Source organism: Hyla sarda, chromosome 1, assembly GCF_029499605.1.
Source record: "Hyla sarda isolate aHylSar1 chromosome 1, aHylSar1.hap1, whole genome shotgun sequence".
In the NCBI taxonomy this organism is placed as follows: Eukaryota; Metazoa; Chordata; class Amphibia; order Anura; family Hylidae; genus Hyla; species Hyla sarda.
Window position 1 is genome coordinate 435064235 of NC_079189.1, and position 27190 is coordinate 435091424.

At 43.1% G+C, this 27190-nt stretch overlaps 2 protein-coding genes across 11 annotated transcripts in view; one reads left to right on the forward strand and one right to left on the reverse strand.

The window, feature by feature from the left end:
• MED15 (mediator complex subunit 15) overlaps positions 1–4768 on the reverse strand; it is a 74733-nt gene extending 69965 nt beyond the window's left edge. For 3 of the 5 annotated variants that reach the window (XM_056531046.1, XM_056531056.1, XM_056531037.1), the window contains exon 1: positions 15–147. In XM_056531046.1, the coding sequence (XP_056387021.1) occupies positions 15–82 (68 nt within the window). In that variant the 5' untranslated portion in view covers positions 83–147. Of the gene's footprint in view, positions 1–14; positions 229–4669 lie in introns of those variants that run through there. The other 2 variants (XM_056531063.1, XM_056531072.1) reach the window with 2 other exon arrangements.
• On the forward strand, positions 117–26972 carry KLHL22 (kelch like family member 22). 6 transcript variants are annotated; one of them, XM_056531118.1, is made up of 8 exons: positions 117–258; positions 3352–3667; positions 10965–11130; positions 12880–13104; positions 15997–16490; positions 18814–19006; positions 20986–21219; positions 26303–26972. In XM_056531118.1, the coding sequence occupies exons 2-8, from the start codon at positions 3447–3449 to the stop codon at positions 26687–26689; spliced, it is 1920 nt and encodes a 639-aa protein (XP_056387093.1). In that variant the 5' UTR covers positions 117–258; positions 3352–3446; the 3' UTR covers positions 26690–26972. The 6 variants fall into 6 exon arrangements, with proteins under 6 accessions (XP_056387093.1, XP_056387074.1, XP_056387068.1 ...); XM_056531099.1 differs by lacking the exon at positions 117–258 and adding an exon at positions 265–343; XM_056531093.1 differs by lacking the exon at positions 117–258 and adding an exon at positions 302–425.
• The last annotated feature ends 218 nt before the right edge of the window (positions 26973–27190 follow it).

The following is a 27190-nucleotide window of genomic DNA, read 5'->3' on the forward strand; positions in this document are numbered from 1 at the left end:
GGTCGCGCACTTACATCTGGCTGACCAGCTTCTGCCTGAAGTTCGCACTGCGCCAGTCACTGTCCGGGGCCGCCACGTCCATCCCCGGTTCTGATTCTGTCGCGTTCCTTCCAAGTGAGAACCGCAGCGCCACAAGCCAACCGGAAGTACCGCAAAGCAGCGTGGGACTTTGTTCAGTCAGAAGCGACGAGCGTGGAAGAAGCAGAGCGCTGTCGTGACCACGCCCCCTCGCGCTGATTGGCTAGAAATTCCAAGCTGGTGAGTGACAGCGCTTGTGGTGGCCGAGCCGGGGAGGGCTGTAGTCACAGGTCGCCCTCTTGGTCTGATCCCCCTTTAGTGCAATGTGAGTGGCCAAAACTTCTCTCTGGTTTTGCAGTCTGTATCCCAGGTGACGCCATGTTTGCGGAAGTGACGCTAATGCTCAGGTATTGGCACTGGGGTGCCGGGTGAGAGGAGCTGCCAGGGCACAGGTAATTCCATCTGCTGTGGGGGAGAGCTGAGCCCTGGTCACATGATTTACAGGTAGAGCACAGCCGGGTGGGCGGGGCTCAGTGACGCATGACATCATGGTATTAGTGCCAGAGCGCGCCACCCTGATTGGACTGTGGGCACGAGGTGGCAGTGCCAGCTTAGATAGTATTACAAGGTTCATAATATAAGGCCACGGCTTTTATTAGTAAGGAAATCACTAGGAGTGTTTACCAGGCTGCTCTTCACAACAGTTATGCCACCAGGTGGGTACCTGCTTCTCACTGGTGCCAGCTGATGGCTATCTAGATAGTGGTGCCAGTTTGTCACTTGTATACTTTGCTCTTGTACTTTATTAGTTGGGTGAACTTACTTAGGAGCGATAGAAACATTTTCACTTGTTGTTTTGTGTCTTTTTGTGTATCATCTTGGTATATTCATAACTTTTGGTATTGCTGTTTGCACCTTAGCAGACCAGAAAATGTAGAACCTCGGTCTCCAAACTGTGGACCTCCAGCTGTTGCAAAACTACAACTCCCAGCATGCCCGGACAGCCAACGGCTGTCCGGGCATGCTGGGAGTTGTAGTTTTGCAACAGCTGGAGGTCAACACTTTGGAGACCACTGTTGTAGAGGAAAAAACTGAGGATCCAACATTGCCCTGTGTTCACACGGGTACATTCAGTGCTGATCGTGGCGCAGGATCTGAAAATCTGCAGCAGTAGATAAAAAAGATGTCACTTATTGCCACATTTTCTGCACAAATTTTGCTCAGAAACTGTTTGGTGGTCTAGTTGTGTATTAGCTTAATCCTTCCAGTACTTATCAGCTGCTGTATGCTCCAGTGCTCTCAGTGTTGACACCTCTGTCCATGTCAGGAACTGTCCAGAGTAGGAGAAAATCCCAATAGCAAACCTCTCCTGCTCTGTGCAGTTTCTGACACGGACAAAATCCAAGGATATGCCTCAGTTTTTTTTGACATTTCAGCTTCTTTTTGGATTTTGTGAAATACCCTCCCTAAGGCTTCGTTCACATGGCGGAAAATCCAACGGAAAAGTTACACTCTGACTTTCCGTTGCAGCAGAGTCCCATTGTTTTCTGCTGAACTGTGCACACGGCACGACACTGCAGAAATCCTAATTCTGACCTTCACAAAAAAACTTTAAAGGGGTACTCCACCCTAGACCTCTTATCCCCTATCCAAATTATTTTTTCGAAGGTCAGAATTAGGATTTCAGTGTCGTGCCGTGTGCACAGTTCAGCAGAATCCCATTAAAAACAATGGGACTCTGCTGCAGATCCTGCTAAATAAACAGACCCCATTAAAGGACATCTGTAGTGCAATATCACTTATCGGATAGGGGATAAGTTATAGATTGCTGGGGGGGTCCGAGCGCTGGGGCCCCCTGCGATTTCCTTGACAGGGCCGCGGCAGTGTGCAGGAAGTGCAGTGTTGTCCCCAGCAGAAAGCCGCAGCAGACAAGCCTCCTCTATGTATCTCTGTAAGATACATGGAGGGGGAGCGTCGGCCGCCACATCATGCAGGGACAGAACGCCGCCTTTCCAGCAGACTGCCCTGTACAGAAGATCGCAGGGGGCTATCCTTCGGATAGGGGATAAGTTATATTGCACTACAGATGTCCTTTAATGGGGTCTGTTTAGTTTCGGACTGGTGTCTGTTTGTTTAGCAGGATCTGGCTGTACAAGAAATGTGTTTATTTTTTATTTATCCGTTCAGGTCCCGCTAATTAAATGGATTCTTTAGCTTAATCTGCAGACAGCAAAATTGGTGGCATGGCATGTCAAAATCTTCTTTAGGAATCCAAGAATATGCCTCAGGTTTTTTTGACATTTCAGCTTCTTTTTAGGTTTTGTGAAATACCCTCCCTAAGGCTTCGTTCACATGGCAGAATTTCCAAGCAAAATCCAACGGAAAAGTTACACTCTGACTTTCTGTTGCAGCAGAGTCCCATTGTTTTTAATGGGATTCTGCTGAACTGTGCCCATGGCATGACACTGCAGAAATCCTAATTCTGACCTTCGCAAAAAAAACATTAAAGGGGTACTCGGCCTTAGACCTCTTATCCCCTATCCTTATCCAAAGGATAGGGGATAAGATGCCTGATCATGAGGGGAAGGTGCCTGCTGGGACTCCCCGCGATCTCCGGTGCGACACTCCAGTCATCCGTTGCGCAGAGCAAACTCCGCTTCATGTGGGCAACACCTCCACCCGCGATCAGTCGGTGGTTCTTTTTTATTTTATTTTTTTACGTAAGGTGCCCCTACTTTAACAGCTGTCAGCCAAATGCTATCTTACACAGTTCCTACAGGCACGTGAGATTTTGGCTTGGACAAATGTTCATGTGTTCTGAATAGTAAGGGGAGATAAGCCGCTGCCAGACAGCTGGGGTGGGTGGCAGCTTAGCTCCCCAAAAACAAATGGGTTGGGCAGTTGAAATTCACCAACCTTTCCCTTCCCCGGCATCATTAAGACAACTTTTGATTATGTATTGCAGGTCTTTACCACAAATATGCATGTACCAAACGTAATAAAATAAAAATGCCACCAAAAAAGCTTGTGAAAATCATCACTTAAAACAAATAGTGGTTTTGTTTGTTTTTTCAATTAAAAAATTGGTGAACTAAAACACTGGGGCCCTTTCCATGTCCGTGGTGGGGATTACCATCTAAGTGTCCTATATGACTCGCTCAGGAAAATTAGGTAAGAAGCAAGGTAAATAGCAGTATGTATGTGAAGTGTGGGAGGAGCCTGGAAAGACCCTAAATAAACCCGCAAAGACATGGCAGTGATCATTACTGCAGGCTAGATTCTGTATTGTTAAAAATGATTTATACCTATGTTCACAGTCCATTTCTTTTTCAGAAACCACTGGGATCTGAGGTCAGAAAGCTGGTTCATCTTTTTCATATGGATGAGATACTGACGGCAGATTTGAGTTTAGAATATTTCTACAAAAAATGGCTGAGGACCATGAAGTTGTGAAACCAAATAATGTGCCCAAGGAGCAGCCAGTTCCACAGAACACCATATACAGAAGTACACAGCACTCTCAGACTCTTCTGGACGGTCTTGTTGGGCTTCGTGATGGTGGTATACTATTTGATGTGGTCCTAAAGCTGGAAGGAAGATGTATAGAAGCTCATCGAATCCTCTTGGCAGCATCATGCGATTATTTCAGGTTTAGTAGATTTTATTTTTTTATGTAAGATTGTATTTTTTTTTATTTTTTTTGTAATGAAGTTTAAAGGAGTAGTCCAGTAGTGAACAAGTGGTGAACAACTTATCCCCTATCCTAAGGATAGGGGATAAGTTGTAGATCGCTGGGGGTCTGACCGCTGGGGCCTCCCACGATCTCCTGTACGGGGCCCCGGCAGCCCGCGCAAAGGGGGCGTGTCAGCAATCTTGGGTCTAACCCTACTTTTCTTTGATTCATGTGGCAGCTGCCATAGACCAGGTTACCAACACAATGGAAGCTACCTGCTCTGTGTATCGGATTCACTTCCCTTCTACACACTTCAGATTACAAAAAATGTATGGTTTATTTATGTTCTAGATTGGCTCCAGACCCACGCTAAAATAGTTAATCATGGTAAGCAGGTAATTTTTGTGAACCCCCTGTACTAATGCTGTACACAGTCAACATCTCTAAAAACTCAGACCGGGGCTGTTCAGTCCCTGAGATGCCAATGTCATTAGAGACCCTGTTCACTGGGGACAGCCAGGGCTTCACAAAGGCCTCTAGGTATTTCATGGCTATATGCCTATTATTAGGCCTGTTACAATGACAGCCATAAAACACTGCCATACAATACTATTGTAATATACTATTGAAGCAACTGGAGGGTGGCACAATACAACAAAAGTTAGAATTTACTGAAAAGGTCACTAGGTCATGCAGATGCTTTACATGTGTTTTTTTAATGTGTCTAGTTTCTGTATTTGGCTTACAAGTTCTTCATTCATTCTAACATCCACTGCTAAGGAAGGGGCATGTCCTAGGGAAGCACTGAGTCTTCCCTCACTCACCATGCATTTACTTCCTCCCTGAGTCTGCTGTGCTGGATATCTTCATTCAAACAATACAGACTGCTCGGTAAAACCTTCCACTCTGTTTTCATGCTGCAGGAGTGAGAACAGAGGAGTGCTAGTCCCACCCTCACTTTCTTAACTTTGTCCATACCTGTGCTTAAGCTGGGACAAACGTGATGCTGCAGTCAGACAGGACCATGTTCTGAATGGTATGGGGACCCCTAGTGGTCTTTATTATAAGCCATGATTTCTATGAAAAAGAAAATATATATTTTTTAGTATATTAGAAAGGTTAATGTTTTACCAAGATATACAACATATAGGTTCTTCATTCTGACAGTGTGTCAGTGCCCATTTAAACATAATTCTACATGGAACAACAGGGTGCAACTTGTTAGGCTGTTCCCATGACTCCCAAAGATGTGAATGGAAAGAGCTGCATACAGTCATGGCTATAAATGTTGACACCCCTGAAATTTTTCAAGAAAAGGAATTCTTTCTCACGGAAAAGGATTGCAGTAACACATGTTTTGCTATACACATGTTTATTCCCTTTGTGTGTATTGGAACTAAACCAAAAAAAGGAGGAAAAAAAGCAAATTGGACATAATGTCACACCAAACTCCAAAAATGGATTGGACAAAATTATTGGCAGCCTTAACTTAATATTTGGTTGCACACCCTTTGGAAAAAATAACTGAGATCAGTGGCTTCCTATAACCATCAATAAGCTTCTTACACCTCTCAGCCGGAATGTTGGACCACTCTTCCTTTGCAAACTGCTCCAGGTCTCTCTTATTGGAAGGGCGCCTTTTCCGCACAGCAATTTTAAGATCTTTCCACAGGTGTTCAATGAGATTTAGATCTGGACTCATTGCTGGCCACTTCAGAACTCTCCAGCACTTTGTTGCCATCCATTTCTGGGTGCTTTTTGATGTATGTTTCGGGTTATTGTCCTGCTGGAAGACCCTAGATCTCTGACGCAAACCCAGCTTTCTTACACTGGGCTGTACAGTGCGACCCAAAATTATTGGTAATCCTCAGATTTCATGATGCCTTGCACACATTCAAGGCACCCAGAGGCAGCAAAACAACCCCAAAACATAATTGAACCTCCACCATATCCCACTCTAGGTACTGTGTTCTTTTCTTTGTAGGCCTCATTCCATTTTCGGTAAACAGTAGAATGATGTGCTTTACCAAAAAGCTCTATCTTGGTCTCATCTGTCCACAAGACATTTTTCCCAGAAGGATTTTGGCCTACTCAAGTTCATTTTGGCAAAATGTAGTCTTGCTTTTTTATGTCTAATGTTTTATGTCTTTTTTTTTTTTTTTTATGTGTCAGCACTGGGGTCCTCCTGGGTCTCCTGCCATAGCGTTTCATTTCATTTAAATGTCGACATATAGTTTGTGCTGACGCTGATGCTCCCTGAGCCTGCAGGACAGCTTGAATATCTTTGGAACTTGTTTGGGGCTGCTTATCCACCATCCGGACTATCCTGCGTTGACACCTTTCATAAATTTTTCTCTTCCGTCCATGCCCAGGGAGATTCGCTACAGTGCCATGGGTGGCAAACTTCTTGATAATGTTGCGCATTGTGGACAAAGGCAAATCTAGATCTCTGAAGATGGACTTGTAACCTTGAGATTGTTGATGTTTTTCCACAATTTTGGTTTTCAAATCCTCACACAATTCTCTTCTCCTCTTTCTGCTGTCCATGCTTAGGGTGCATGCACACAAAGTTTTCACTCTATGGGTGCCGGATCCGGCTGGGGGAGGGGAAAACCGCGCACTCCCGTACCCCAGCCGGACCGACGCCCTAAACCATTGACTTTAATGAGCCAACCGGAGTCACCGTTTTACTCCGGTCGGCTAATTTTTGACCCATATCCGGTTTTCTGATCGGACCTCAAAACGTAGTATACTACGTTTTGAGATCCGGTCAGAAAACTGGATACGGGTCAAAAGTTAGCCGACCGGAGTAAAATGGTGACTCTGGTCGGCTCATTAAAGTGTACCTGTCGTCAACAAAAACTTTTTATATAATGTAGATGATACCATTATATGTATATTTGTAATATACATTGGTTAAAAAATGTGTATATTTTTGTCGCTGCAGCTATTGCCTGTGTGTCACTATGAGGAGTCCAAATACAGGAAGTGATGGTGGACAAGCAGGGCTCTGTGCACTAAGAAAAAGCAGGGCAGTGTACACTGAGGCTCTATAACATGTTCCTGGCTCATACATCAGGATGATTGACAAGCCAGGAGCCTGCACAGATCCCTGTTTGTCCTGCCCTGACTTCCTGTTTTTGGACTCATCATAAAGACACACAGACAATAGCTGCAGGGACAGCATTTTTTCACCCAAAAATATACACAATTTTTAATCAATGTATATTACAAATCTACATATAATGGTACATTATATAAAAAGTTTTTGTTGACGACAGGAACACTTTAAAGTCAATGGATTAGGGCGTCGGTCCGGCTGGGGTACGGGATCGCATGGTTTTCCCCTCCCCCAGCCGGATCCAACACCCGTAGAGTGAAAACGCGGTGTGCATGCACCCTTAGTGTGGCACACACAGACACACAATGCAAAGACTAAGTGAACTTCTCTCCTTATTTACTTTCAGGTGTGATTTTTGTATTGCCCACACCTGTTACTTGCCCCAGGTGAGTTTAAAGGAGCATCACATGCTTGAAACAATGTTATTTTTGCACACTTTTGAAAGGGTGCCAATAATTTTGTCCAGACCATTTTTGGAGTTTGGTGTGACATTATGTCCAATTTGCTTTTTTTTTCCTCCCTTTTTTTTTTAGTTCAGTTCCAATACACACAAAGGGAATAAACATGTATATAGCAAAACACGTGTTACTACAATCCTTTTCTGTGAGAAATACTTCATTTTCTAGAAAAATTTTAGGGGTGACAACATTTACGGCCATGACCGTATGTCTCCATTATTTCTTAGTCTGGATCTAAGATGTAAAATCTCCATGCACCCTTTACTTTGCAACTTTTCTATGCAAACCCCCTAATTATCCAGAGCCTAAGTTACCTTTTCAGCAACAATCTTAGTGTGGCTTTCAGTTTATTTTATATACCCAGCCTTTTTTTTTATTTTTTATTTTTTTGCTCCTATTTGATCAAACTAGGGTTATTGTTTGGATGACAAATGTAATTTATAGGATTTGGTTTATGAGATAATAAATAAGCCAGAAGATGGGGTTTCATCAGCTCAGTTTGTCTTGTAGGTTGCTTCTTCTTCTTTCTCTTTTGTTTTTAAACTGATAACTGAGAATTTGCCCGCAATTTTATAAAGATGTATTCTGATCTTAGTATAAAAGTACAGAGGACATGCACTTTATCTCGGACTAGAGATGTAAAATTTTCATAAATTTTAAAGCCATAAACAAAAAAACTTTTTTTCTTCTACTGTTTGTCATAAAAGCAACATTTGTAAAGCAAGTTTTATGATAACCCGATTTTTTTTTTTTTTTACTATCCATAACATAAAATAATCCGTGAAGAAACGATATGCAAAGCAGCTTGATCATGCCTCCTTTTTAGGCAGCTTTCCCTTAACATCAGTGTTTCACTTTAACTGTAAGCTGAATTCTTCCAGTTTGAATTGTGGCCACTAAGCCTAATAATAAGCTAACACTTCCTGCCCTACACCGACAGGATTACAGTGAAAGTTGACACCAGTGTATAGACAAAATGTCATGCGTTCAGCCTCTTCCCTCCCTTCACAGGCCGCAGAGCATCACCCGTACTCTATTGTGCCTATGTCCATGATGCTTGCAGTAAAGCATCTCTCTATATACTGGTATAAACAGCTTCAGCAAGATGGTTGCTCCCATAAAAATGTACCAGTTAATAAATAAATAAAAAATGATCTACTTGATACCTTAACTTTAAGATTGAATGCACAACACAACCTGTATTTTTAGTACTTAAAGGAGTACTCCGGCGTGCACTTTTATTCCGTCCGGGCTGCAAAATAAAAGAAAACACACTTTCTCTTACCTGCCAACGAGCCCCTGGAGCTCCGGTACACTTCGGTACAGGTGTTCGGTCCCCGGGCTGTATTTTTCTTACTTCCTGTTATCCCGGCACGTCACACGGAGCTTCAGCCTAACAGGTAAGAAGAATACAGCCCGGGGACCGAACACCTGTACCGGAGTGTACCGGAGCTCCGGGGGCTCGTTGGCAGGTAAGAGTAAGTGTGTTTTCTTTTATTGTGCAGCCCGGACGGGATAAAAGGAAAAAAGTGCGCGCCGGAGTACTCCTTTAAGTATTCTTATTAGTTCTTCAAAATAAGGAAATAAAGAGAAACCACTGGCAGGAAGTGCTGAAGTCAACACATCCTTGATAAATGCCAAAGGCATCAGCTGGTGATCACAGCCGCTGGAAGGTCCCCTTTGTGGCATGATGAACATGCTGCCTCACCTTTGAGCATTTCAGAAATTGTATGTTTAGTTTGACATGCACATCCGCTGTTGTTTTAATTTACCTTAAACTTATTGTAAGTTATTGTCATGTTACTGTTCCCAGTACGTGTGTGTGTATGTGTGTATGTATGTGTATATATAATATGTTTGAGTTGCTGGCTATTAAAAAGCTGAAGACTTTTCCACTGTATGTTCATACAAGAACCATCTCGCTACTGAGCCCAGTGCTTCCAGTCCAATCCCAAGTGTAGGGTCACACGTAGTGCATCTGCAGCGTATTTGACGCTACAGATGCGTTACTGATGGTCCCTAGAGTGTACCTCCTTCTGTGCCAGTACCTCTTCCACCGCTATGAGCAGACACACAGTGATCTGTGAGTTTCAGTACGCGTGCGCATTGTACTCAGAAACATCGCTGTTGCTCCCCCTGCCACCTGAGCTAGGCCGAGAACGTCCGCGATGTGCATGAGTGTGCTGCGCATGCGCGCGACGACTCTCAGATCACTGTGTGTCTGCTCGTAGCAGCAGATTGCTGCTATGAGCAGACAAAGCAGGACTCCCAGCACAGAAAGAGACCTGTGCTAGGGGTGGTCAGTAGCGCATCCTTAGACTGACTTTGTCACTGTAGAGCCTCTGGAGTTCTCTCAAGGGAAGGTAGTGAACATGATTGGGCTCTAAGTAATTGCACCCTCTTTATCAGAAAATCTAAAGGGGCCTATATGTCCAGAGCCAAGAGAAGGCTCATAAAGTTCTCCTGTCTAGCAGTGGATATGTAAGGGTATGTTCACATGGTAGGAAAATGTGCGGAATGTCCGCCGGACATTCCGCACGTTTGAAAGTTCCGGCAGGCGCCAAGACTGCTCGGAAATGCGCAGTCTCATAGACGGCAGTGCATTTTCAAGTGTAATCCTCAGAAAAGAATAGACGACATGTCTTTTCTTTCTGCGGATGCCGGAATCGGTATTTCCACAACAGAAACATCTGCTGCGAAAATTCCACCGGGTGCACAGTGCAGAAGAATCTCATTGAAATGAATGAGACTCTGCTGCAGCGAAATGTTGCGTGCAGAATATTCTGATGGAATTCTGCATGGACATTCCACCGCATAAACATACCCTAAAGGGGTATTCCAGGCCAAAACTTTTTTTTTTTATATATCAACTGGCTCCGGAAAGTTAAACAGATTTGTAAATTACTGCTATTAAAAAATCTTAATCCTTCCAATAGTTATTAGCTTCTGAAGTTTTCTGTCTAACTGCTCAGTGATGATATCACGTCCCGGGAGCTGTGCATGATGGGAGAATATCCCCATAGGAACTGCACAGCTCCCGGGACGCGAGTCATCAGAGAGCAGTTAGACAGAAAACAACAACTCAACTTCAGAAGCTAATAACTATTGGAAGGATTAAGATTTTTTAATAGAAGTAATTTACAAATCTGTTTAACTTTCTGGAGCCAGTTGAGATAGATAGATAGATAGATATAGATATAGATATAGATATATATATATATATATATATATATATATATATATATATATATATATATAAAAGTTTGGCCTGGAATACCCCTTTAAGGCTGGAGAGGGGCAGAGTAGGAAAATGTATGCAGCACTTGCAAGTGTACAGAGATAAATAAACAAATTGATCAATAAAATCTAACCCACTTATTTCCAGGCCAAAACATGCATGACATAAGAGGATCTGGTGCTGTGTTTTTCAAACTGGGTGCCTTCAGCTGTTGCAAAACTACAACTTTCAGCATGCCCGGACAGCCTTTGGAGTTGTCGTTTTGCAACAGCTGGAGGCACTCTTGTTGGAAAATACCAGTCTGGTGCATACATTTGGGCGGTTAGTAGACCATTACCATACACTTTCGGCAATGGCAGATAATCGTCCAAGAAAAATATAGATTGCAGATGTGATGTGGTGGTAGGGTAAATATATTGGCAAATACTCATTTATACATTTAATGTGTTCTATTAGGGGGATGTTTGCTGGAGGCTTAAGAGAAATGGATCAACGTGAAGTGCAGATCTATGGTATAACTTATAATGCCATGTGCAAGATTCTGGATTTCATATACACCTCTGAACTGGAACTGGGCATTCACAACGTGCAGGAGATACTCGCAGCAGCATGCCAGCTTCAGGTGGGCACAAAGCAACATTTAGGAGTAATAATAATCAGTTTATTTATGCTAACCATAAAAGAGACTTTAATTATTTTGTACTGTGTATATTTCCTTCTATCTTCTTTTATAGTTGTATACCTGTACCTAGACCACTACATATCTAGTAGCTATCTACGACTACAGATTTACCTTAAGCGTGCGTTCCCACAGGGCGTATACGCAGCGTATTTTATGCTGTGCAAATTTTACGGCAGCAGCGGGAAATACAATGCGTATCCCTTGCTCACTATAAACACAGGGCTTTCCGGCGGCAGCCCTATGTGTGTAGTGAGTTTTGGAGGCGGGGCCGCGTGTCACAGACATGCCGGCACATGGCCCCGCCTCCAAAACTCACTACACACATAGGGCTGCCACCGGAAAGCCCTGTGTGTATAGTGAGCAAGGGATACGCAGCGTATTTCCCGCTGCTGCCGTAAAATTTGCGCAGCGTCAAATACGCTGCGTATACGCCCTGTGGGAACGCACCCTAAAGATGACAAGGAGAGCTTGATAACATTTGTACATTGTGGATTGTGGGGTTCAACAGCTGCTGATCGGATTGCTTGTGCAGCCATTTAAATTCCCACTATTAAACTTGCGATGTGTGACTAACGAGTGATAAATTTAATGGGCCACACGATTAATTGACCCTCAATGCTTGTGACTTCGTCCTCACTATATAAGACAATTAATATTTTTTGCCATAAAAGTTGTTGTAATTTTTATTGACACCTTTCAATTAACTTTATAATGTACTGAGAAACCAGAAAAATACATTTGAGTGAAAAAGAAATGCAATTGTGTGAGGCAATCTTTTACTTTTAGTTCCCTTTTTTTTTTAATTTGTTTAAATTCACAGACATGTTACTGACATGTTAAGGAGGAACTATTAGGATAAATATATGATCGTTATCTATAAGACCGGGTTCTGCTTCCTTTGTGGAATGCCAGCTTTTAGCAGTGGAGGCTAATACAAAGCGTATCTCCAGAACCGGACTGCTGATCCGAGTATGTGTTTGTAGACCGGTTTACCTGCACAATAACCCTGTGTATTGGGTTTAGTGCAGGTGAACCAGCTGTCAGGTTCCCTTTAAAGCGGTACTCCACCACTAGACATTTTATCCCCTATCCAAAGTATAGGGGATAAGATGTCTGATCGTGGGGCTCCTGCAGCTGGGACCCCCGTGATCTCTGTGCAGCACCCAGCGTTCATTTAGAACTCTTGGAGTGGGCAGCGGGGGTCGTGACATCATGGCCACAACCCTTGCGATGCAATGCCCCCTCAATGCAAGTCTATGGGAGGGGGCGTGATGGCTGCTAAGCCCCCTCCCATAGACTTGCATTGAGGGGGCGTGGCATGACGGCACGAGGGGCGTAGCCGTGACATCACGACCCCCGCCGCTCGATCCAAGTGTTCGGAACAAAATGTTCCGAACGCTGGGGCAGCGAAGTACCCCTTTAAATGTAAGATGTGAATTGGTGTTTTGTTATCAGAATTGCTATGTTATGGAAGTGTTATTCCGACTATAAGCAGTTTATTGCTCTCAGTATTTTGAATGCAGCACTGGACAAAAAAATGGTTTTAACTCCAGATTAGTATGAGGAAAGTAATAAAATCACATTCTTTATGTAAATTGTAAATACCCTTCAACCCCAGTATTTCTGTTCTTTTCACATTTTCAGCTCCTGCCCTGCTAAATTTATTATTGGGCCTTTCTGTTTTCTCAGATCTCTGAAGTCATCAGTTTCTGCTGTGACTTTCTTATTTCCTGGGTGGATGAGGAAAATGTTGTGGAGGTGTACAAGCTGGCAGAGCTGTTCCACCTGCGCCAACTTAGTGAACAGTTAGATGCCTTTGTACTTAAAAATTTTAATACATTTTCTCGCACTCAAATATACAGGCAGCTCCCTCTGGAAAAAGTGTATTCTCTGCTTAGCAGTAACAAGCTTGCGGTAAGTTTTTAAACATGAACCTTGCTACTTTTCTTGGCCAACTGTCTTACCTTCTACATTCAAATTCTAGGCAGTAGATATTATAATAAAATTATATGCCGTGGACACCTTTTTTAAAACATTTTTTGTTATTGTTGATTTCCTGAATGTAAAATTAGGGTGCATTCACACGCTAGTAACTAGCAGCGGATTTTCCGCTGCGGGAAATCCGCTGCGAGTTACGCTACCATTCATTTGAATGGGTACGGGGACAGTCCGCAAATCTGACACTATTGCGGACTGTCTGTGGACTCATTTAATTCAATTGTAGCGTAACTCGCAGTGGATTTCACGCAGCGGAAAATCCGCTGCTAGTTACTAGCATGTGAATGCACCCTTAAGCAACTTTCTAGTCTGCATAAGGAGAGGTCAGTTTCACACCAGCTGAGATAATATATGGGGAGAAAAACCCTAGAGGAAAGTTCAAACTGTCTGTGTACATGTAGAGTTAGAACATAGGGCTCATACAGCACATGGTAGAGGCTGTACTAGCAAAAGTAAGCCAAATTTGTAAAAAAATAAAAAATAACATAGTAATTACAAAGCAATAATAAAAAATACTTTTTAAAAGTGTCCAATACCTGGTCTTTATTAAAATGTTGCTTACGTTTGCTTCACTTGATACTTGTAAATGGCCTATATGATACTCCCCTGCAATTCTGCTGTCCTCTCTTTTCTTCACTTTAGCTTGTCTTAGCCTTCCTACAGGGTTTCTCTCCCCCCACCCCTTCTACTATCTAAGCTGAGAGGGAGATTTAGAAAGCTATTGGAGCCAAAGTATAAAAGAACTAAACAGAGTCAAGAGATTTGGGCTTAGGAGGATTCCCAAGAAGCAAGTTGGTAAAATGAGTAGCTTTTTAGGTAAAATGGCCTCTATGTTCCAGTACTACACTTCCCTCCCATTGATCAGATCACTTCCTGGTTCATCTGAACTGTGACCCTGCAGTTGCAGGCAACAGAGCACACACTTTCCCACAATTGCTTGCACTAGAGACTATCACGCAATATGCAGGTCAACTGGGCATGCACGACTATCTCAGTAGATGACCAAAGATGATCATAACCAAGGGCAAAACAAAGAAGGCACATGGGCGATAAGTAAGTTTGTGTATATATATATATATATATAATATGGAAATTTCAGAACCGAAACAAAACCGAAATAAAAAAAAATGTCCGGCCGAAACCGATACCGAAAATTACTTCTCCCCGTCTTCTGGTAAAATGCAGCGCTCCGCTCATTAGATTCCCCCACATTAGGTCGGGAGTTCCCCCACATTAATAGGCAGCTCCCCCACAATAGTGGGCAGCTCCCCCACAATAGTGGGCAGCTCCCCCACATTAGGTCAGCATTTCCCCCACAATATTAGGCAGCTCCCCCCAACAATATTAGGCAGTTCCCCCACAATATTAGGCAGCTCCCCCGCACATTAGGTCAGCAGTTCCCCCCCCCCCCCACATTAGGTCAGCAGTTCCCCCACAATATTAGGCAGCTCCCCACAACAATATTAGGCAGCTCCCCACAACAATATTAGGCAGCTCCCCTCACATTTGTAGGCAGCCCCCCCCCCCCACAATATTAGGCAGCTCCCCCCCCCCCCCACAATATTAGGCAGCTCCCCCCCCCACAATATTAGGCAGCTCCCCCCCCCAACAATATTAGGCAGCTCCCCCCCAACAATATTAGGCAGCTCCCCCCCAACAATATTAGGCAGCTCCCCCCCAACAATATTAGGCAGCTCTCCCCCACAATATTAGGCAGCTCCCCCCCAACAATATTAGGCAGCTCCCCCACAATAGTAGGCAGCTTCCCCCCACCCCACAGACATACAGCTTCCAGCCATATACAGTGTATGGCTGGAGGCTATATGTCTGTACTGCTGCCCCCACAGTGTTCCGGTCACCGCTCCTCCGGCCCGGGGCCCATGGACCATAGCAGTAGGTGCCGGGACCGGAGGAGCGATGACCGGAACACTGAACAAGATGACGCAGTCACTTACCAGGGCCCGGCCGGCGTGCGTTCTCCTGCGACGATCCTGCGGTCCTCCTGCGTCTCTATGGTTGTACGCACGGGACGTCAGTGCGTACGACCATAGAGGCGGAGAAGCGAAGGACCGAAGGAGGATCGCAGGAGGACGCCGGGGAATGGTGAGTGACCGGCGGACATCCTTATGTCCCGAAAAGATTTTTCCGGACACAGGGATGTCCGGGATAGGAATACTTCTTTTTATGTGCCCGGGCCGGCTCCCGTGTGTAGCTGCAGGCGGGGGCCGACCAGAGCATATAAAACCTAATACTGTATACTAAAAACCAGGGGGCCTCCAGCTGTTGTGACTTTGCTGGTCCGGGCATGCTGGGAGTTGTAGTTTCACAACAGCTGGAGGCCCCCTGGTTTTTATTATACAGTATTAGGTTTCATATGCTCTGGCCGGCCCCCGCCTGCAGCCACACACGGGAGCCGGCCCGGGCACATAAAAAGAAGTATTCCTATCCCGGAGAGCGCGACACCCCCCCCCCCCCCCCCAGATGTTGCGCCCGGCCCCCCTCCACCCCCCACGAGTGCCTCTGCCACTGGCAGTGTTTGCAACTTGTGCTGTGGGCGGGCAGGGGAGGTCGCTCATTATCGGGAAATTTTTTGTTGTTTCCGCATTTCCCCGAAACAGCTATTTTCGGCCGATATGTATCGGCCGCCGATATATCGGTGCATCCCTAATTATTATTATATATATAATCTTGAACAGGAAATGTGTTTGATTTCAGTTAAGACCTATTTATCTTAAGCTCAAACAAAAACAATAGGTTGAAGGACTGATACTTATTGATTTTATGTACCCCAATAAATGTGTTTTTCAGGTAGGTTCTGAAAATGAGGTTTATGAGGGGGCTTTGCTCTATCATTACACCGCAGAGCAAGTGGAAACGGACCAGGTGAGCCTGTCTGAGTCTCCAAAGTTATTAGAAACTGTTCGCTTTGCCTTAATGGAGTTCCCAGTGCTGCAAAGGTTACATGACAAGTTGGGGCCATGTCCCCTCAAAGTGACAGTATCCAATGCTTTGAAATATCACAAAGATGAACTCATGCAGCCAGTTCTACAGGGGCCCCACACACAACTGCGCTCGGAGTTCAAATGTGTGGTAGGCTTCGGAGGCATGTATACTTCTGTTGTTACTGTACTCAGCGATCAAGCTAAATATCTGAATCCTTTGATCGGGGAATGGAGACCATTAACTGCCCCTCAGGCACCTCGTATGTCGAACCAAGGCATAGCTGTATTCAATAACTTTGTCTACTTGATTGGGGGAGACAACAACGTCAGAGGGTACCGTGCAGAAGCGCAATGCTGGAGGTGAGGCCATATTCTTTTCAGTTCTGTTTTTCCTTTGTATGATCAGTACTTTTTTGTGTAAATATTGATTTGGTGTCACTCCTTATACTAATATCAGAATGTCAATGGAAGAAAGTTACTATTATGAGTATTGATAATAGGATCTAGGTTATATGTTCAATGATTTTTCAAATCCTGATATAACTTACCATAAATTTCCCTTTTGATGTTGACAGATTACCAGTACCTGTTAAAGGGGTACTCTCCTGGGAAACATTTTTCTTTTATTTTTTTATTTTTTTAAATCAACTGGTGCCAGAAAGTTTTTTTTACAGATTTGTAAATGCTTTCTATTTAAAAATCGTAATCCTTCCAGTACTTATCAGCTGCTATATGATCCCCAGGAAGTTCTTTTCTTTTTTAATTTCTTTTCTGTCTGACCACAGTGCTCTCTGCTGACACCTCTGTCCATTTTAGGAGCGGTCTGGAGCAGGAGATGTTTGGTATGGGGATTTGCTCCTACTCTGGACAGTTCCTGAGACAAGCACAGAGGTGTCAGCAGAGAGCACTGTGGTTTGACAGAAAGGAAATTCAAAAAGAAAATAACTTCCTGTGGATCATATAGCAGCTGATAAGTATTGGAACGATTATGATTTTTAAATAGAAGTAATTTACAAATCTGTTTAACTTTCTGGCACCAGTTGATAAAAAAACAACAACATTTTTTCAAGTGGAGTACCCCTTTAATTCTTACGTTACAGTGATAATAATAGCTTCCTTAGGTTTCCCTATGTCACATTTTATAGATCTTTAACATAAAGGGGTTATCAAGACCTCTTGTCTGCTATCCAAAGGATAGGGGATAAGATGTCTGATCGTGGGGGGCCCGCTGCTGGAACCCCTCACGATCTCCATGCAAAACCCGCATTCTATGCAGGGCTGCGTCTCCAGTCTTGAAAAGCTCGTTCTTTCCGAGACTGGTGACGTGGCGTAATGCCACGCCCCCTCATGACATCATACCACGTCCCCTCCATTCATGTCTATGGGAGGGGGCGTGATGGCCGTCATGAGGGGGCTTGGCGTTACATCTCCAATCCCGGAAAGAAATAGCTTTCCGAGGCTGGAGACGCAGCCCCACATAGAATGCGGGTGCTGCATGGAGATTGCGGGTGGTCCCAGCAGCAGGCCCCCCCACAATCAGACATCTTGTCCCTTATCCTTTGGATAGGGGATAAGATGTCTTTGGCTGGATAACCCTTTAATATTAACTTACCATACTGTCAAAATTATTTACCCCTCACCAAGTTTATTAATTTACTTTTGTTGTCACATTTTAACCATTTCCATTTATCCAACTAGAATAAAATGAAGACAACACAAAGGATGGGGGGTGAATTATCAAAAGTACTTTTTGTAGAATACCTTAGGGTCTTGGTGTTAAGGGTCCTCCTACATGCACCACATTTACCATTTACTATGTTACACCAAAAGAAAAACAATATGAATTGTTACTTAAATTTACACCAGCTTCAAGCTGGGATAAAGTTCATATTGTGGGGCATTGACAGCCACAGATGCAATTTATGTGGTAAGAGACCTGTCCCTCTTAATAAATTAGGAGCAGATTACTCAATCTCAGATGTAGTAAATCTTCCTGATCTTTTTAAATGATCATTCCATTTCCTACATAAAACTTTGTAGTATGCGTTCTTCCTCATCCCCTGAATCTCTGTATCCCGCTTCCTCTGCTTTAGCAGATTTTTGATGGAATTTTTTGATTATCCGTTATCACCCGTTATAGGCTGTTATGAATAACGGGCGTTATTTGTGACAAGAGAAAAAACGCTACATGCACAAATTTTTCTCCCATCAAATAACGTCCGTTATTCAGTATAGGCTATAACGGGTGAGAACGGATAATCAAAAAATCCTATAGACTTGAATGGGATTTTGTAATAGCCGTTTTAAGGGTTTTCTTAAGGACATTGTAACAGGTCTTTAAAATGGAGCAACATATAGTGTAAAAGAAGCCTTAAGATTATATTTCTTTGGGACAGCAATACTTGATACTGGGAGATACCTTTTTGTATAGTACTTTTAAACTCCTCCTGTTTTGATATTCTAAAATAACTGACTTTTGTATTATTTTATATTCCAACATCACATTCGTAATGATATAGATTGTTTTATCTTCATAGAACAAAGGCTTTTGTCTTTGTCTGTCTTAATTAGAAATGTTGCCTGTAGGGTAATTTTAGATTTGAACGTATTATTTATATTAGAGGAGATTGTGTTTTTTAGCCATGAAAATATAAAATATTTCTCTTTTTCCACTCCCCTGAAGATATGACCCTCGGCACAACCGCTGGTTCCAGATCCAGTCCATGCAGCAGCCTCGGGCTGACCTATCTGTCTGTGTTTTAGGGAAATTTATATATGCAGTTGCAGGGAGAGATTACCACGATGAGCTTAAGGAAGTGGAAAGGTATGATCCATACACAAACACGTGGGAATACGTGGCATCACTTCAGAAACAGGCAAGACCATTTTTATTTATCTTATTGAATATATTCACTAGGTATGTGTAGCTAGAGATGTACATTTCATTTCTGAGGGATTCGCTGCTGTGAATGGGGGTAGCTCGAATATCTGCTAACACTTGCCATTGGAAGATAAAAGGATTGAGCAATGTATTTTAATATACCGGATTGTCTTGTTCTCTTGGGATATAAGTTTTGCCAGACCCCATCAGTCATCTGAATGTGCATGTTTATAGTGGAGCCCAGGTCAACACATGCATTTTTTTTTTTTTTTTTTATGGCAGATATGGTCATAGACAACTCTTACCTGAAAATAACTGCTAACTTAAAGGAGTATTCCCGGGGTTAACTAACTTTTAAGTATCCTGCCCATTATGAATAATTATGCTAGTTTTACATTTCCTTGCTATACCGCTCTGCGGTGTATCGTCTTCTTTTTCTTTATTATATGGTCTCCCCAGATCTAGTGTTTCCTTTCAGGTCCTGTTGATGTTCGTCTCACAATCCTTTGTGGCTCAAGGTGGCAGCTGGTATCAGGGGGCTTGGCTATTTCTTGTATTTCCTCACAAGCCAGCCCCATGATGACATTTGCGGTCCATCTCTACGTCCTCCTGACATGCCAGCGTCCTGTGATCACGGCAATCTGCGCAGGGAATGCCGGTACGTCAGGACGTACAGATGGATCACACACGTCATCATGGGGCTGGCTTGTGAGGAAATACAAGAAATAGCCAAGCCCGCTGATACCAGCTGCCGCCTCGAGCCGCAAAGGATTGTGAGACTAACATCAACAGGACCTGAAAGGAAACGCTAGATCTGGGGAGACCATATAATAAAGAAAAAGAAGACGATACACCGCAGAGTGGCATAGCAAGTAAATGTAAAACTAGCATAATTATTCATAATGGGTAGGATAGTTAAAAGTTAACCCCAGAATACCCCTTTAAATCTTAACATAAAATAAGTATATTTCTATGAGAGACCACATTATCTGCTGTACTAAGCAGATATAATGAATCTGCACCCTTGTATAGTTGGTTGGAAATGAAAGAAGCAGTTGAACTGGTTACTATGAACAACACTGACTCTTTTCATTGCCTCATGTATCAAAATGACCCTTGTCTGTGGAACCCAAAAAGACTCATGAATGATGAAGTGGCTGTCATCTTGGGTAGACAAAGTAGCTATGACCATACTACAAAGTATGGGCATCTCTATGACAGACCATAATGTAAACTACCTACACAGGTAAAATGAGGAAATGTTTTTGTAACTAAAGGAAAGGTTTTACTAATTGGAGCTTCACAGTTCTTCCCCATAGTTACTGATTTCTGGTTATGGAGATGGCAAGTAAGGTCTCTATAACTGTCATAGTATGTGCCACCCTTATATCATCTATATCTGGTGTTCTTGATTATGTGTACAGGTGAAACTCAAAAAATTGGAATATCATGCAAAAATCCATTGTATTTCGTTAATGCAACTTAAAAGGAAAGGAAGCATGAAGTGTCACAAAATCTCCTGGTAGATGGATGCATTGATCCTGGACTTAATGAAGCACAGTGGACCAACACCAACAGATTACATGCCTCCCCAAATCATAGTAATTGGCGGGGGGGGCTTTTGGTCATGAGCTGTAAGTCATAGTGATCACAATTATGACAAATCACGGCTTGAACGGTCTTGCTTTACATGTAATGAGTCTCCCTCATATATTAGTTTCACCTTTTAAGTTGCATTACTGAAATGAATGAACTTTTGCACGATATTCTAATTTTTCGAGTTTCACCTGTATACATTGCTAGCGGTGAAAGTGATACAACAGAAGATATGATGGGTTGGTAGGTTTATGTCTACAGCAACAGAATTATGTGAGTCCAATAACTGTGGGGGGAAAGAAGCCTTAAGATCATACATTATATTACTATATAATTATATGCTTCATTTTATACAAAATCTGCTCTTCATCACCACAGGTTCATGCACATGCCGGCTGTGATTTGGATGGTAAAATGTACATTTCCTGTGGCAGAAGGGAAAACACATATTTAAAAGAGACCTACTGCTATGACCCAGACAGAGATCAATGGGCACGTGTTGCTCAGGGGCCAGTAAGTCGGGCTTGGCATGGTATGGTGGCAGTTCTGGATAAACTCTATGTCATCGGAGGAAGTAATGATGATGAGGGCTTTCGGCAAGATCTCTTAGAGGTAAATTTGAGAGGCTCCTGTTCTTCTGAAGCTGGGTTTACACGCTCGAAGCCACCTCAGAGCTGAACTTGTCCCTAAAAAAAAAAAAAAAAAAAAATCTGATTTTAAAGAAAATCTGGATAAATGCTGCAAAAAATTTGGATAGATGCTGCTAAATTGTCCCCCAAAAATTAAAGGATATTTTAATATATGATGCCAACTTATAGTAGACATATTGTAAATGTGAATTATTAACACATTTTTGTGGCATGACTATATTTCTTACAAGCAGAAACTTTGTCATTTTGAAAAATGCTAAAAAAAATTAAATAAAGTGTAGAAAACACATAAGTGGGATCCATTGGGTCCATTCAGCGTAAAAAATTAAAGAGCCTAACTAGCCCTGACTGGGTCATAGCACAACGGCATTATGAACTTAGCCTAATTCAAAGTGGCTTTCACCTTTTTCTGGATCAACACATTCTTATTAAAGGTTAGATTATCCAGTTTTCTAATTCCAACACATTAGCTTTAAGAACTTGCTGATCATTTGCTGCCTAATATATCCCACCCCTTGAGAGGTCACATTTTCACAAGATAATCACGTCAGTGGTGTTAATGACACCACAGATCTTTGGTTCTACAGTTCAATTCACACACCAGTCAAATAGCAGCAAAATAGCAGTCAGAGACAAGGACATGGAAGCTACGTTAAAACAGGGCTTCTTCTAGCGCTCTTTTTTTTTTTTTTTTTTTTTTTTCCGTAACAAAAAAATTTAAATAATAATTCAGCCTTCAGGCATAAACACAAAAATAAATCCTGTTTGTCCAGTGCTTACTATACAGATTTTTCCCTGTCAATACAGGTTACTTACTACCCATCACCCAACATAGTAGACAACACATTTGTTACACAGGTCACAAGGTCTCCTTTTTGAGGTTTCAAACCTGATTAAAATTCTCATCAGTGGTACAGGTTCTACAGCCTCACCTGCAGTCTGACTCTATCACCTAGTTTTAACCCCTTAAGGACCAAGCCCATTTTAACCTTAAAGGAGTAGTCCAGTGGTGATTCAGTGGTGAGCAACTTATCCCCTATCATAAGGATAGGGGATAAGTTGCAGATCGCGGGGGGTCCGACCGCTGGGGCCCCCTGCGATCTCCTGTACGGAGCCCCGACAGCCCGCTGGAAGGGGGCGTGTCGACCTCCGCACGAGGCGGCGGCCGACACGCCCCCTCAATACAACTCTATGGCAGAGCCGAAGCGCTGCCTTCGGCAATCTCCGGCTCTGCCATAGAGATGTATTGAGGGGGCGTGTCGGCCGCCGCTTCGTGCGGGGGTCGACACCCGCTATCTCGGCGGAGAGCCTGGCCCCCGTACAGAGAGATCGCAGGGGGCCCCAGCGGTCGGACCCCCCGCGATCTCAAACTTATCCCCTATCCTTAGGATAGGGGATAAGTTTTTCACCACTGGACTACCCCTTTAAGGACCTTATTTTTGCATTTTTCGTTTTATCCTCCTCGCCTTCTAAAATCCATAACTCTTTTATGTTTCCATCTACAGACCCATATAAGGGCATGTTTTTTGCGTGACCAATTGTACTTTGTAATGAAACCTCTCATTTTACCCTAAAATGTACGGCGAACCCCAGAAAATATTTTTTTATGGAGAAAATTTTAATGAAAACCACAATTTTGCATATTTTGGTGGATTTCGTTTTCACACTGTACACTTTAAGGTAACAATGACATGTGTTCTTTATTCTGTGGGTCAATATGATCAAAATGATACCCATGGCTAGATGCTTTTATATTTTTGTACCGCTTAATAAAAATCTTAAACTTTTTGTACAAAATCAGTAATCTAAAAGTGCCCTATTTTTGACCAACTATAACTCTAATTTTTCCGTATATAGGGCGGTATGAGGGCTAATTTTTTTCATTGTCATCTGTACGTTTTATCGATACCATATTTACAAATATAAAACTTTAAGATAATTTTTTATACATTTTTTTTTTTTAAATAAATGTCACAAAAAAAGCTGCATTTTTGGAATTTTTTTATTTTTTGTGTTTACGTCGTTCACCGTACGGGATCATTAACATTATATTTTGATAGTTCGGACATTTACGCACGCAGCGATAACAAATATGTTTTATTAAAAAAAAACATTTTTACACTTTTTGGGGTTAAAATGGGGAAAAAACAGACCATTTTTATTGGGGCAGGGGATTTTTCACTTTTTTAATTTTTTTACAGTTTTTTTTTTTTATTTTACATCTTTCAGACCAGATGAGCTGTTTTCAACACCTGTGCTGACATGGGCTAGTCTAAAACCTGGAGTGACCCAGGAAGGGAATAAAAGGCCACACTACCAAATTTGTCTTTTGGCAAGAAAGAACATGTCCAGCACCACAAGACTCTTAAAGGGGTATTCCAGGAATTTTTCTTATCTGACTATGCTACAGGGGCTGTAAAGTTAGAGTAGTTCTTAATATAGTGTCTGTACCTGTGTTTGACAGTTTTCTCACAATTCTTTTGTGAATTTCGCCCCAATATTTATTTTTAACAGCATACTAAATGATCTCAGATTTTTCCCAGGTTGCAATTCGGCCTACTGTGTTTCTCCGAAAATAGGACCGGGTCTTATATTAAATTTAGCCACAAAAAACACACTAGGGCCTATTTTCAGGGTAGGGCTTATTTATTTACAGTACGATATGCACATCGAACAACATGGCGGTTCCACGGTATTTACCCCCCCATTATCAACATGTGATGGGCGCAGCTCCATCCCCCCCTCCCCCCGCCGGTTTATCAGCCCATCACCCCACATTGTGGGACTAATCATTTGTGCAGCTTCTCTTCCCCCCCTGCAAATAATTGTCAGCCGCTGTGCTGTATCTATTCCTGTGCCCAGGCTGCAAATATTAAAAAACAAACTTTAACTTACCTTCGTCCTCCGTTCCCCCATTGCTAAGGCACCGGCCTCATGTTCCCTCCACTGTTCTTGCTGCTTCCTGGTGTTGGGACGTCACAGAGCCTTCAGCCTATCACCGGCCGCAGCGATGTCCCGCCTCGGCTGATGATAGGCTGAGCTGACTGTCATGTAAGAAGCTGGCTGGCTTCTTACATCACAGTGGGCTCAGCCTATCATCGGCCGAGGCGTGACATCGCTGCGGCCGGGTGATAGGCTGAAGGCTCTATGACGTTCCCATCCACAGGACCGCAGCAAGAACAGCGGAGGACAGGGAGGCCGGTTCCTTAGCAACGGGGGAACGGAGGACAAAGGTAAGTTAAAGTTTATTTTTAAAATCTGGAGGTCCGCAGGTTGGAGACCACTGGTCTAGGTCTTATTTTCGGGGTAGGGCTTATATTGCAGCCCCCCCCCCCCCCCATAATCCAGCTAGGGCCTATTTTCGGGGTAGGTACTATTTTTGGGGAAACACGGTAGACCTGACTCACTAGTTAGCTGATGACAAGGAGCCTGTCTGCTTCAATGGGTGGAGCGATCGCTTGGTGGGAGAAAACCACAGGTCTTTTGAATGGATGCAGCTCAATTATGTTTCAATGGGTGAGGTGGCTGATGTGTGGGAGGAAGGAAAATGGAATTATGGGATTTGTAGTCAAAAAAAGAAAACTTAAACAGGAAATACCAGTTCACAAAAAGCTAACCACAGTGTTATGGTAATCTCACAACATAGCCATTTATCCCCAGGACAAGCACAGATCCTTCCTAAGCATACAAGGAGAGTTGCCAAAACGCGTCATTGCCTACCTAGTCCTATCTACCCTGAAGATTTACAATAAAGAAGATGTGTTCTTAGGAGTATTTTGGTGCTGGACATTTTCCTTCTTGCCGTTATTGTCTGGGATCCATCCTAAATGGATTGCAGGATAAAACTTACCAGGAAAGGTTAAAGGACCTTAAAGGGGTACTCCACCCCTAGACATCTTATCCCCCTATCCGAAAGGATACGGGATAAGATGTCAGATCGCCGTGGTCCCGCTGCTGGGGACCCCCAGGATCACCGCTGCAGCTTTGCTCTGTGCGTAATGACGGCCGATACAGGGGACGGAGCAGCGTGACATCATGGCTCCACCCCTTGTGACATCACAGCCCACCCCCTAATGCAAATCTATGGCAGGGGGCATGACTACCGCCACGCCCCCTCCCATAGACTTGTATTGAGGGGGCAGGCTGTGACATCACGAGGGGCGGAGCCGTGACGTAACGATGCTCCGGCCCCTGTATTGCCCGTCATTACCCGCAGCAGCGATCTGTCATCTTATCCCCTATCCTTTGGATAGGGGATAAGATGTCTAGGGGCGGAGTACCCCTTTAACATGTATAGCTCGGAAGAAAGACGTGACAGGGAATATGATAGAAACTTTTAAATACATAAAGGCAATCTATACAATAAAAGAGGAGGCAAACAAAAAAAAAAAAAACATTTGCCCCTTTACTTTAAACCAATGTCCTTTTGTGGTAGTTTTTCTTCTTTTAAATATACTCTCCACTTTTATTGCACAGCAACAGCCTTTGGAACAGTTCTCCCACTTGCCTCTTCTGCTTCTTGGACGAGACCGGACCCAGGTCTCTTGTAATATGGCAAACAAGCAAAGATGTCCAGCACAGTCTCGATGCAATACGAATATTTTATTCAGCAATCAGCAAACACGATGAACAGGTGACGCGTTTCGGTCACAGTGTGTGGCCTTTGTATGACTAAGGCCACACACTGGCCGAAACGTGTCACCTGTTTATCATGTTTGCTCATTCGTGCACCTATTGGACACGGAGATGAGCTGGCGCATCTTGCTTGTATCCAAACTGACCTTTCATCTCATAAAAAATCCAGACCCATTTAACTATTTCTGGATTTCCCATATCTGACGTAGCTTTCCCTGTGAACTCCCTGAAACCTAGTATTCACATATTTGGGAAATACAGCGATTTCCCCCAATAACCATTCTTATCGTTGTTTCACAGTATATATAATATGTCATATTGTACACTGGCAAAACAGTTTATAAGTTAATATTATGCATAATGTTATAATTGTCCCTCTCTAAATTATTGTGTCTTTGTACTGTTTTTAGGTGGCCTGTTATTGTCCTAAGACTGACCAATGGTCATTGGTGACTCCTCTTCCAGTAGGTCATGGAGAGCCCGGGATTACAGTTCTTGAAAATAAAATTTATGTTCTAGGAGGAAGGTCACATAACCAAGGACGGCGCACTGATTACGCACATATATATGATGCAGAAAAAGACTTGTGGGACGAAGGACCTCAACTAGAAGAAGAAGTTTCAGGCATGGCAGCCTGTGTTGTGACTCTTCCCAGATCTATTCTCATTGACGCAGATGTCTGGACACAAGAGATGTACATGCATTACATGGAGAGAGCACAAAACCCAGCTGACCACATATCTGAGGGGATCAGTGTTTCAGACTGGGAGGACTTAGATAATTCTGGTGAAGATTGATGTTTTGTGAGCATGCAAAAGAGCAATGTTTAAGGTTGGCTTTAAACTGGAATCTCTGGCCAAAAAATTTCATCTAGAGATTCCGAGGGTGGCTGGTGCCAACTGAATCAGTTGGTGCTAGGACCTTGAGGACACTGCCGTCCCTATAGATGGCAATGTATTATGTGCAGATTCTGCCAAAAGAATGAGCAAGATCATTCTTACGGTGGCGGATATTCAGCCATTTATAGGGGTACTCCGGTGAAAACCTTTTTTCTTTTAAATCAAATGGTGGCAGAAAGTTAAACATATTTGTAAATTACTTCTATTAAAAAAACTTAAGCCTTCCTGTACTTATTAGCTGCTGAATACTACAGAGGAAATTCTTTTCTTTTTGGAATGCTCTCTGAAGACATCACGAGCACAGTTCTTTCTGCTGACGTTATTATAATAATAATAATAACACTTTATTTATTGTTGTCCTTAGTGGGATTTGAACCCAAGTCCCCAGCACTGCAAGGC

Coding starts and splice junctions, on each gene's coding strand:
- KLHL22 (XM_056531118.1), top strand. CDS start 3,447: ATGGCTGAGGACCATGAAGTTGTGAAACCAAATAATGTGCCCAAGGAG. Junction 3,668..10,964: donor GCATCATGCGATTATTTCAG/GTTTAGTAGATT, acceptor GTGTTCTATTAG/GGGGATGTTTGCTGGAGGCT. Junction 19,007..20,985: donor TGGCATCACTTCAGAAACAG/GCAAGACCATTT, acceptor TCATCACCACAG/GTTCATGCACATGCCGGCTG.